The sequence below is a fragment of the Phyllobates terribilis genome, unplaced genomic scaffold (genome assembly GCF_046119375.1).
Source record: "Phyllobates terribilis strain yellow unplaced genomic scaffold, ASM4611937v1 Scaffold_11__3_contigs__length_659146591, whole genome shotgun sequence".
Taxonomy (NCBI): Eukaryota; Metazoa; Chordata; class Amphibia; order Anura; family Dendrobatidae; genus Phyllobates; species Phyllobates terribilis.
In genome coordinates, this window is record NW_027362771.1 from 267383510 (window position 1) to 267396705 (window position 13196).

Here is a 13196-nt window from a genome sequence, read left to right on the forward strand (position 1 = left end):
CTATAATTTACACGTTCGGCTTTTGTCCCCTTTTTGAAAATTGGCACCACATTTGCTAAACGCCAGTCCTCTGGTACAGACCCTGTTATTATGGAATCTTTAAAGATTAAAAATAATGGTCTATCTATGACGCTCCTTAATTCCTGCAGTACTCGCGGGTGTATCCCATCCAGGCCCGGGGATTTGTCAACTTTAGTGATTTTTAGACGCTGCCGTACTTCCTGCTGGGTTAAGCAGGTGATATTTAATTAAGAATTTTTGTCATCACTAATCATGTTTTCTGTCATGCGATTTTCTTGTGTAAATACTGTTGAAAAAAAATCATTAAGCATATTGGCTTTTTCCTCATCCTCATCCACCATTTCACCCAGACTATTTTTAAGGGGGCCAACACTATCATTTTTTAGTTTTTTACTATTTGTGTAGTTAAAGAATATTTTAGGATTATTTTTACTTTCTCTGGCAATGAGTCTCTCTGTCTCAATCTTTGCTGCCTTGATTTGGTTTTTACAGAATTTATTTAATTTTCTGTATTTATTTAATGCCTCATCACTACCGACTTGCTTTAGTTCTCTAAATGCTTTTTTTTGTCACTTATTGCGCCCCTTACAGCTCTATTTAGCCATAGTGGTTTCCTCCTATTTCTAGCATGTTTATTCCCATAGGGTATATATTGTGCACAGGTCCTATTCAGGATGCTAATAAATGTCTCCCATTTGCTTTGTGTAGTTTTATGTCTCAAGATATCGTCCCAGTTCATTGTACTAAGATCATCCCTCAACCGTTGGCAATTTGCCTTCCTGAAGTTTAGTGTCCTTGTAACCCCTCTACTACACATCTTATTAAAGGATACATGAAAACTTATTATTTTGTGATCACTATCACCCAGGTGACTACCTACTCATATATTTGATATGCGGACTGGTCTGTTGGCTAATATTAGGTCTAGCAGTGCCCCCCTTCTTGTTGGGTCCTGAACCAGTTGTAAAAGGTTATTGTCTCTCATAGTTGTCAAAAACCTATTACCTTTGCTTGAACTACAGGTTTCTGTTTCCCATTGTGTTTCAGGGTAGTCCCCCATAATAATGACTTCTACTTGAGTCGCTGCTTCATCTATTTGCTTTATGAGGATATTCTCCGCTGCTTTCATTATTTTTGGAGACTTATAACAAACCCCTATCAGTAATTTATTATTTTTCCCCCTCCCCTTATCTCCACCCATAGGCACTCTACATTTTCATTAGATTCACATATATTCTCACGCAAGATGGGTTTCAAGGATGATTTTGCATATAAATACACCCCCCCCTCGCTTGTTTGTATGGTCATTTCTGAACAGACTATAGCCCTGTAAATTAACTGCCCAGTCATGGCTCTCGTCCAGCCATGTCTCAGATATCCCCACCATGTCATAATTATTTTCCAACAAAATTAATTCTAATTCTTCCATTTTGTTGGTGGGGCGTCTGCCATTAGTGTACATGCATTTTATGTATCTCTCTGTACCTCTATTCCTTCTTACTATATTGACTGATATTGAGTCTTTCACTAATATAATTTTCTTATGAAACCGGAGGTATGCTTTAAAGAGGACCTTTCATGTTGAAGTGAATGCATAATGCAAATATTTTTATTTTATTTTGCCTGTCCCATGCGAAAATATTTGCAATCATATTATTTAGCACCTAATGAATTCATTTTTGGCAAGTCCAAGTAGGTGTTATCAGATAGCAACTCATATACGCCCCTAGTGAAAACTATTTAATAAAACCCACTTGGACTTAACAAAAGTTTCAGTATTACTGTAATTAAACTGACCTGGATACCACATAATTACTGCATAATTAACACTGTAAAGAAGAGGTGGGGAACTTTTTTCTGACAAGGGCCATTTGGATGTTTATATCATCCTTTGGGGGCTGTACAAATTGTGCATCAACTATGCCCTCAAAGTACGTTGTGACGCTAGCACTGGTGTCAGGACATAATCTTTCACTGGATGCAACTCAACATTCAGTAGTGAATATTGCGTGTGTGTGTTCACAGACCAAGTGGAAATTAAAGGGTCAGCGGCCATCAAAGTACAACTGCCGGCCTAAGGACTGCGGTCCCGAGGGCCAGAGAAAAGGTCATTGAGGGCCGTAAATGGCCCACTGCCTAAGGTTCCCCTCCCCTGCTGTAAAAGAAAACCCAAAAGTGAATGAAAAAATTATGGAGGGGGGGAGAGGTTCACCATTTTTCCCCACTTGGAATTTTCACTACATTTTTCAATACATTATATGGTAAAATGCATGGTGTCATTAAAAATTGCAACTAATCTCATAAAAAACATGAAAGGAGAGGGGCTGGGCAAAAATGAAAAAAATGTCATGTCTTGAGAGGCTTAAAAAGTGTTTGCTTATTGCACAAGTCAATATTTTCCTAAAAACATTAGGCCATACCTTAGGGTCTGATTCATAGTCCAAATGCTTATCTGTTGTAGAAATAACTCCAGTATCAGAATTCAATACAAAGAAGACATCAAACAGAGGAGAAGAATGAGTGACTTCAAACTAAAGAAAAGAGATAACGTGACAAAAATGGGAATTTATAAATCTTAGACCAAAATATCATCTAATTATCTACTTGTTAATAATTCACTGCTCAGAGTCAGCACATTTAGGAACATTTAATATATTAAATCAAATGTGCGGTATAGAAGACTTCATCACATTCTTTTTTATGCCAACTATTTATGTAAAATCTGAGGTTTTTTTATCATGCAATACTACCAGTTGAATTTGTTTTATACATTGATGGTCCCTTTCTCCTACAAAGCTAAAATCTAAAGCTCCATTCATTATACAATATATGATATGTTAATATTTAACAAATACATGACATCATATAAAACAAAGAAAGAATAAGAAATAGACTGTAAGCTCTTGCCAAACAGAAACTGTTCTGTTCAGCCTCCATGTTATCATTACATTAACTCATTTATATTTCATTAACTCTGGTTTATAATCAGTCCCCTGTATCTGAATACACTAAAATTCAGAACTCAAGTCGAGCAAATAGTGCTTCTGCATTAGGATGAAATTATAAAACTGATTCCCTGAGAGGAGGGAATTCATAGGAATATAAACAAATATATACACCATGAAAAATACAAGCACAACATGCAATAAAAATAAAGTCCTGAAAATTTTGAACTTAAAACAAAATAATGTTGAAGAGCTCTTTAAACCCTTGGCGACCAAGCCAAATTTTTCAAAATCTGACATGTGTCATAATATCAGAGCTCTGGAATGATTCAATGTATCCCAGTGATTTTGAGATTTTTTTAATCATGACTAGTGTTGAGCATTCCGATAGTGAAATATCGGGTATCGGCCGATATTCGCAGTATCGGAATTCCGATACTTAATTCCGATACTTTTACAATATCGTATACCGGAATCGGAAGTTCCCATAATGCAATGAGCCAGTTTCATTTTATTCAGCCAATGAGGATCCTAAGAAGTGTGGGCACATCCTGTTAGGCATGTAGGCATCTTAACTAATGGCATGGCTGTGATTGGCTGCTGAAATGATGTCATGATGCACTATAAAAGCCGCCGCCGCCATTTTGAGCTCACTCTGCTGTGAATTCAGTTAGGGATAGGACGCTGTTGTTCTGAGGGACAGTTTTAGCTACCTATTTGGTCTATTCTGCTTTACCCAAGCTACTTTCTAAATCGCTGTGCCTTGCAGTGCTAGTGCACATTTCCCTGTGCTGTTCACCGCTGTCTGCAAGGTCTCTGTGTGTGAGTGCAGCTCACCCTGCAGTGTGTGCTTCAGACATGTCTGGTTGTAGTGCACTCAGTGTGTGTCACTGCCTCATACATTGTCCTTTTTTGCTAATTCATAATTTTTCCTGATATCTCCTATTAGTGTGGTGGTTCCATCCGTATTCAGCTAAACTGGTTCCAAACACACTAAATAGGAGTAGATAGAGATTTTTTTTTTGTCTTGCAGCGCTAGTGCACAGTGCTCTGCATCTGTACTGTTCACCGCTGTCTGCAAGGTCTGGTGTGTGAGTGCAGCTCACCCTGTAGTGTGTGCTTCAGCCACGTCTGGTTGTAGTGCGCTCAGCGTGCGTCACTGCCTCATACATTATCCTTTTTTGCTAATTGATAACTTTTCTTGATTTCTCCTATTAGTGTGGTGGTTCCATCCGTATTCAGCTAAACTGGTTCCAAACATGCTAAATAGGAGTAGATAGAGATTTTTTTTTTGTCTTGCAGCGCTAGTGCACAGTGCTCTGCATCTGCACTGTTCACCGCTGTCTGCAAGGTCTCTGTGTGTGAGTGCAGCTCACCCTGTAGTGTGTGCTTCAGCCACGTCTGGTTGTAGTGCGCTCAGCGTGCGTCACTGCCTCATACATTGTCCTTTTTTGCTAATTGAACATTTTTCACGATTTCTCCTATTAGTGTGGTGGTTCCATCCGTATTCAGCTACATTGGTTCCAAACACACTATATAGGAGTAGATAGAGGAGCCTTTCTGCAGCATTGTGCCCTGCAGCCCCAGCCAGATTAGTATTAGCCTATTTTTTGTAGCCTCATCTATTGCATTGTAGGTTACCTTCCTACATTGTAATAGCTACAAAAAGTTTGTGATACTATCGGTATTACATCTTTGGTCACATCCAGTGTCTTTTTGTGACAAAAAAAATCTAAATAAAGTTCACCAAGCACTCCACTTTACAGTTGTGTAGGCCACATTAGCTCATATTAAAGTCTAGTACACACTTTATAAAATTAGTGTTTCTTATACCTGTTAGCAGCTGTTCAGGAATAAGCACACTAAGCGCTTAGTACTTTTCTGCCTATCTTTATCAGTCTACCAAGATGAAGAAGGCAGGGAGTAAGGCATGTGGTCGTGGGCGTGGGCGTCGAGTTTCTGCAGGGAGAGGACGTGAGGATTCTGTGCCTGCAGGGAGAGGACGTGGGGATTCTGTGCCTGCTGCGGGCACCAGTGACTCAGCATCCCACAGTTTTACCAGGGAACAGTCCTTTATGCGCTGCTTTGTAGGAGCTAGCCGTACCCCACTGCTGTTGGAGGACCAAATTGAAGCCGTTGTCGGATGGATGGCAGCTAACGCATCGACTTCAATTAGTTCCAGATCCTCTCAGGTCCTGAGCACTGAAGAGCACCCATCTGTCTCTTCACCACCTGCCAAATTGCCCAGGCAGTCAGAGAGCCCTGGACAGGAGCCATCTCTACTTCTGTTCTCTGAATCTCTTGGCTTGGAAAGATGGGGCCAGCCAAGCAGAATTCGAGAATTTGAAGAAGAGGTAGTATGCAGTGATGTCTCTCTGAATCTGAAGAGGCGGGTGGGCCAGTGCCTATGGTCAGCAGCACACCTCAGTACGCATCTGATGATGAGACTCAGGTGCCACTTTCTGGTGCGTACTGTGCTGTCGAGACTACCCAGGAGAAGCAGTTGTTTGAAGAGGGTGGTGTAGATGATGAGGTCCTTGACCCATCATGGCGTGAGGGACAGGAAGGTCGTGGGAGCGCTCTGAGGAAGAGATTCCCCGAACGGCCCAAAAAGAAGGGAGAGGGAGGGGGCAGACTTGGTTGCATGTAGCCTACACTTCGGCACCCATTAGGAGCATGGCTCTTCCAAAATCCAAAGCGGGCGCTCCGAAGACTTGCAGTGCCAGGTCCTTTTTTGACACAGTTGCAGATGACATTTGCTTTGTCAAATGCAAGCTGTGTAATCAGAAGGTGAAAAGAGGGAAAAGTGTCAGCAACCTCAATACCACAAATATGTGGAAACATGTGTGGACCAAGCACGTGGTGGAGTTACAAAAACACACTGAAGACCTAGGCCAACCTACAGCGCCACCTACCACCTCTTCAGCTCGTGTTGTAGCCTCTTCCTCCAGCTCACACACAGCTGGTTCGGCTTCTTCACAGGATCGCCATGGAAGAATCTCTGGCACTGTTGTACAGAGACACAGTGTAATTCTACCCACAGCACCACTTTCCCTGTCATCCTCACACTCCCAGGCCAGTCTACAGCCATCTATAGCACAGGCATGGGAGAAAAGGCGCCCATACTCGGCAAACCACCCCCGAGCACAGGCTCTGAATGCTGCCATTGCTAAACTACTGGCCCTTGAAATGCTATCATTCAGGCTGGTGGAGACTGACACCTTCCATAACTTTATGGCATTGGCAGTCCCACAATACAATGTGCCCAGTCGCTTTTATTTCAACAGGCAAGCCGTCCCTGCCCTGCAACAGCATGTGGAGGGAAAAATTAAACATGCGCTACAAAACGCCGTCAGTAGCAAGGTCCACCTGACCACCGATGGACCAGTAAGCATGGACAGGGACGATACCTTTCCCTCACTGCCTATTGGGTAAATGTTGTGGAGCCGGGTACAGATCTTGAGAGTGGCGCTGTACGTGTTCTGCCAACTCCAGGGATTGCAGGAATCCAGTCTGTACACATTGACTCCTCTTCATACTCCATTTCCTCTGAATCAGCGCTGCAGGAGCCGTCACGGTCTACCTCCACATCGACCCGTGAACGGTTACCTGTTATGATGACCGATATGAGCACAGCCGTGGCCAAACGTCAACAGGCCGTATTAAAATTAATTTCTTTGGGGAATCGAAGCCACACAGCGCAGGAGCTCTGGAATGCCATAAAGCAGCAGAGCGACGTGTGGTTTGTGCCAGCGAATCTCCAGCCAGGCATGGTAGTGTGTGACAATGGCCGAAATCTGGTGGCAGCTCTGGGCCTAGGCAACCTCACTCACATCCCATGTCTGGCACATGTGCTCAACTTGGTCGTGCAGAGTTTTTTGAGGGACTATCCGGATCTTGACGCACTGCTCCACAAGGTCCGCATAGAGTGCGCTCACTTGCGGCGTTCCAGCAATGCAAGATCGCGCATTGCAGCTCTGCAGCGCCAATTACGTCTTCCGGAACATCGCATCATATGTGACCTACCCACCAGGTGGAATTCAACGTTACATATGTTGGAGAGGTTGTGTGATCAGCAGGCAGCAGTAATGGAGTACCAGTGGCAGCAGGCGCAAACAAGTCGCAGTGCGCGCCGTTCACACTTCACCACCACTGAGTGGGCCTCTATGAAGGACATTTGCCACGTTTTGCGTGCCTTCGATTATTCCACGTGGATGGCGAGTGCACATGATGCACTAGTCAGCATGACTATCCCCCTTATCTGCCTGCTTGAAAAAACACTGCAAGCACTAGGGGACGAGGTTTTGGAAGAGGTGGAGGATGAGGAGTCGCAAATGCCATCTGCTTCTCTACAGTCTGCGCAACGTGGTTCCTCACAAAGGCCTAGGCAGGGGACACTTTGTGAGGAGGATGAGGAGGAGTCAATGGAGGAGGAAGACATCTGTCCAGAGGAGAGAGGTACACAATGCTCTAGTAGTCAGTATCTAGAGCGAGGGTGGGGTGATGCAGAGCAGGCAGAGATCATGCCTCAAGCAGGGGACAGCGTTTCTTGGCCAGTTGGCAGTCTGCAGCACATGGTTGATTTCATGCTGCAGTGCCTGAGAAACTACCGCCGCATCGCCCACATTCTCAACACGGCTGATTATTGGGTGTCCACCCTCCTAGATCCTCACTACCGGGACAACTTACAAAGCCTCATAACACCGTTGAACCGGGAGTGTAAAATGCGGGAGTACCAAGACGTACTGGTGCATTCCATCATGTTCTCCATTCCAACCGAGAGCAGTGCTGCTAGTGCTTTACAAAGCAGCTCAGTGCGTCGAGTCAGTGGAGGAAGCTCTGCACAAAGAGGGAGCAGAAGCAGCGCCTCAGCCCAAGGCAAGACCAGTATGGCCCAAATGTGGCAAAGTTTTGTGTCCCCGCCGCCACAAATGTCTACACCATCACAGACAGCTCCAGTCAGCAAGAGGCAACGTTTCCGTCAGATGGTGACAGACTACATGTCTTGCCCTCTCAGTGTACTCCCAGACGGCTCTTCTCCCTTCAAGTTTTGGGTCTGTAAGCTGGATACATGGCCAGAGCTTAGCCAGTATGCATTGGAGGTGCTAGCTTGCCCTGCTGCTAGTGTATTATCGGAACGCGTCTTTAGTGCCGCAGGTGGTGTACTAACAGACCGTCGCATGCGACTATCCTCCGATACCGTTGACCGGCTTACTTTTCTCAAAATGAACAAGGCCTGGATCTCTCATGAATTTGCTAGTCCTCTTCCAGATTAAATAATTGGTTGGCAACAGTATCCAGGTCTCCTGTTGTGTTCATGTTTCTACCACCTGAACTGTAATCCCTGAGCTCCAACACCGCCAGTTGCCACTCAGAAGTGCTGTCTGCACAGTCAACACTTGCTGCCGTGTTATTGGGGTTCAGTAACGTCAGCTGTTCCCCTGCTGTGCGGACGGCAATTTCTCCTGCTCTGTCCACATTCTCACTACTACAGATTTTAAAGTTGCTCCAATTACACCTCTGGCTCCTCTGTTTTTAGTATTATCCCTGAGCTCCAACACCGCCAGTTGGCGCTCAGAAGTGAAGTCTGCACAGTCAACACTTGCTGCCGTGTTTTTGGGGTTCAATAACGTCAGCTGTTCCCCTGCTGTGTGGATGGCAATTTCTCCTGCTCTGTCCACATTCTCACTACTACAGATTTTAAAGTTGCTCCAATTACACCTCTGGCTCCTCTGTTTTCAGTATTATCCCTGAGCTCCAACACCGCCAGTTGGCGCTCAGAAGTGACGTCTGCACAGTCAACACTTGCTGCCGTGTTATTGGGGTTCAGTAACGTCAACTGTTCCACTGCTGTGCGGACGGCAATTTCTCCTGCTCTGTCCACATTCTCACTACTACAGATTTTAAAGTTGCTCCAATTACACCTCTGGCTCCTCTGTTTTCAGTATTATCCCTGAGCTCCAACACCGCCAGTTGGCGCTCAGAAGTGCCGTCTGCACAGTCAATGTTTGCTGCTGTGTTATTGGGGTTCAGTAAGGTCAGCTGATCCCCAGCTGTGTGTCCGGCAAATTCTCCTGCTTTGCCCACATCCACTGTACTACTGATTTAAAATATGCTCCAATTACGCCTCTGGCTCCTCTGTTTTTAGTATTTACCCTGGGCTCCAATACCGCTAGTTGCTGCTCAGAAGTGCCATCTGCACAGTCAATGCTTGCTGCCGTGTTATTGGGGTTCAGTAATGTCAGCTGATTCCCAGCTGTGTGTCCGGCAAATTCTCCTGCTTTGTCCACATCCACTGTACTACTGATTTAAAACTTGCTCCAATTACACCCCTGGCTCCTCTGTTTTTAGTATTTACCCTGGGCTCCAATACCGCTAGTTGCTGCTCAGAAGTGCCGTCTGCACAGTCAACGCTTGCTGCCGTGTTATTGGGGTTCAGTAACGTCAGCTGATCCCCAGCTGTATGTCCGGCAAACTCTCCTGCTTTGTCCACATCCACTGTACTACTGATTTAAAACTTGATCCAATTAAACCTCTGGCTCCTCTGTTTTTAGTATTTACCCTGGGCTCCAATACCGCTAGTTGCTGCTCAGAAGTGCCGTCTGCACAGTCAACGCTTGCTCCAGTGTTATTGGGGTTCAGTCACGTCAGCTGATCCCCAGTTGTGTGTCCGGCAAATTCTCCTGCTTTGTCCACATCCACTGTGCTACTGATTTAAAACTTGCTCCAATTACACCTCTGGCTCCTCTGTTTTTAGTATTTACCCTGGGCTCCAATACCGCTAGTTGCTGCTCAGAAGTGCCGTCTGCACAGTCAACGCTTGCTGCCGTGTTATTGGGGTTCAGTAACGTCAGCTGATCCCCAGCTGTGTGTCCGGCAAATTCTCCTGCTTTGTCCACATCCACTGTACTACTGATTTAAAACTTGCTCCAATTACGCCTCTGGCTCCTCTGTTTTTAGTATTTACCCTGGGCTCCAATACCGCTAGTTGCTGCTCAGAAGTGCCGTCTGCACAGTCAACGCTTGCTCCAATGTTATTGGGGTTCAGTCATGTCAGCTGATCCCCAGCTGTGTCTCCGGCAAATTCTCCTGCTCTGTCCACATTCACACTACTATTGATTTTAAACTTGCTCCAATTAGGCCTCTGGCTCCACTCTGTTTTTAGTATTTACCCTGGGTTCCAGCACCGCTAGCTGTTTCCCAGCAGTGTCTTTGGCACGGGTACTCCCTCCTTCCCTGCCTGGTTCCAGCACGCCAGCTGTTTCCGGGTAGTGTCAACGTCACTTTGCCTCCAATGCGTTGTCCTGTCGTGTTGCGGTCGGGTTAGCCGACTGTATGGTGCCTGCAGTTTAGGTGACTCCTATGTGGGCTGCGGGATCTGGCAATGAAGGCTGGTTCCATAGTGCCAATAAGACAAGCACCCCCTGTAGGACTGTGGGTTTCGGTAACTGCAGCCGGGTCGCGGCCTTGTAACTTTTTTTTACATGGGTACCCTCTGCTACCCATCCGGGTTCCAGTACCGTCAGCTGGTTCTCGGCAGTGCCTTTGGCTTAGGTGCCTCCTTCTCGGTATCCAAGTTCCACCAACATCTGCTGGTCCTTGGTAGTGCTTTCTGGCACAGGTACCTCCTGCTTAGTAACCGAGTTCCAGTACCGTCAGCTGGTCCTCAGTAGTTCCATTGGCTCTTGTACCTTCTGCTACCCATCCGGGTTCCAGTATCATCAGCTGGTTCTCGGCAGTTCCTCAGCCTTCTTGTACCTTCTGCTACATTTCCAAGTTCAAGCTTTTTGAAATGGTTCTTGGTAATCACTCTGGATCTCCCTGACGAGGACCCTGAAGACGAGGACCCTGAATACCACCCCGAAGAAGATGAGGACTCCTAAGATGAGGACCCTGAAGACGAGGACCCTGAAGACCAACCCGAAGAAGACGTGGACCCCGAAGACGAGGACCCTGAAGACCAACCCGAAGAAGACGAGGACCCCGAAGACAACGACCCTGATGACGAGGACCCTGAAGACCGCCCCGAAGAAGATGAGGACCCCGAAGACGACGACCCTGAACACGAGGACCCTGAAGACCACCCCAAAGAAGACGAGGACCCCGAAGACGACGACCCTGAAGACGAGGACCCCGAAGACGAGGACCCCGAAGACGACGACCCTGAAGACCACCCCGAAGAAGACCAAGAAGATGACCCTGAAGAAGTTGACCAAGAGGACAAAGAAGAAGAAGACAACCACCAAGATACAGAAGAACAAGAGACAGAAAACCAAGAAGCAGAAGTACAAGAAGCTGCAGAACAAAAAGCGGAAGAACATTAAGCATAAGACTAAAAATCAGAGCAAAAGATAATATCTAAATTATAAGCAGAAGATGACTAAGCAATGTATGGGGGTGAGTCCGTTCCTCCTCATGGTGCCCCTGGAAAAGACCTTCTGCTGAAGAAGTAGAATATGAAGAAGAATAATAGTTGAATAAGAAGAATATGAAGAATGTAAAAAAAAAGAATAATACGAAGAAGGTGAAGAAGAAGAAGATGAAGAAGGTGAATAAGAAGTTGATGAAAAAGATGCTGATGCTGAGGATGATGAAGGAGAAAGTGTGGGAGAAGTAAAAAAGAAGGTGAAGAGCATGGAAGTAGTGAAACATAAATATCTGACAAAATATAAAAGAACTTAACATAGTCAATATTTCCGTAACTCAGAACGTCTTAAAAAAAATATTAATTCCTGCTATTCCATTTGATTGGGCTAAACCTCTATGCCTTTATTGTCTCCCCCACCTCCCCCAATACCTTATACATTATTCTTAGTTGTTTTTCTTCATGTAGAATTAACCTACAAGGAAAGAAAGGGTTTATTTTTATTCCGATATGTCTGTCCCATTGACTTGCATTGGTTTCCGGTATCGGAATCAGCGATATCCGATACTTTTTGGGTATCGGTCCGATCCAATCCGATCCGATATTTCCCGATATCGGAAGGTATCGCTCAACACTAATCATGACACATTGTACTTTATACAAATCCTACTAATAAATGTGAATAAACACAACATATAGAAAAATGTTCAATAAAATATATTTTTATTAATACCTAAAGATAAAAAAGTTTTTTGTTTTCTTTTGGGGGGGGGGGGGTTAAAAAGGGGTATAAGATATAAAGAAGAAGATCAAATCATGCACAGGAAAATTCACAGGGAAACATATACGAATTGGGTATAATAAGAAATTTATGTTAATTTTTAATACAGTACATTATGAAACAAGTCAAGTGAATTGATAGAAATAGAAGTATACAGACACCTCAGCAAATATCATAAAGCATACATACCATATAATAGGGAATAACACCAAGTAAGAACACCCCAGGACTCCAACATACATTTTGCCAGGTGGCATTCTCAAGGAGTATGTACTTTGTACTTTATCTTAGTGATAAATTTGTCGATATGTTTTGCGTTTGTTTATAAAAATATGAGATATGACATTTTTAAAAAAAAAAACTAGCCATTTTCGTGCTAACACCAATGGTAGCTGATGCAGCAGTGTGTCAGCTATTGTGTAGTGCATCTTCAGCTGTCAGGGGATGCTATTCTATTATATCTCATTGGTGGGCACTAAGGCATTCACAGTACAAATAAGTAGAATTACTGTATTTATTTATTCATTTTGTTTCTAAACATTTATTGAGCGAAAAAGACCAACAAAATTAATTCATATCTACTTTAGTTGTAAACACTTAAAAAGTCCTATTCATCCCAATGAAAGTTACAAAAAATTGAAAAAAAGAAACAATCTTAAAAATAAATAAATAGAAAAGATGAAAAACAAATACATACTATCACATCATCTCCTTCATCTGGATCTTTTGCAAGAACAGTGTAAAGTTTTGTCAATATAGGGAATGTCTCAGGAACTGTCAAAATAATGCCTGGTAGAGACAAAAAACATTTAATGTTACACAATATAAATTTACTGTTTCGAAAAAAAGGCTCTTGATTTGTGTTTTTCATGTCCAATTTATAGGAATTCACTATTATAGGAATTGAATTATATGGGAATTGCTTTGCATGAATTGTCTAAAAATGCTGCCACCATTTTATACATTTTAAAATATTGCATTAATCAGAGAAGGATCACATAACCTCGGGCACAGCCAGGAAGGCCTCCCCATAATGCCTTGCCTATCACATCAAATATTTTAGCACAGCCAATTAAATGGACTT

The 13196-nt window shown here is 44.0% G+C and overlaps 1 protein-coding gene across 1 annotated transcript in view; it reads right to left on the minus strand.

Annotated features, from left to right (window-relative positions):
• Positions 1-13196, minus strand: part of LOC141165092 (cadherin-related family member 4-like) — a 184882-nt gene that overhangs the window by 79179 nt on the left and 92507 nt on the right. Inside the window, exons 9-10 of the mRNA XM_073650730.1 lie at positions 12810-12901; positions 2442-2552 (exon numbers count right to left, since the gene is read on the minus strand). Of these exons, the coding sequence (XP_073506831.1) occupies positions 2442-2552; positions 12810-12901 (203 nt within the window). The remainder of the gene's footprint in view (positions 1-2441; positions 2553-12809; positions 12902-13196) is intronic.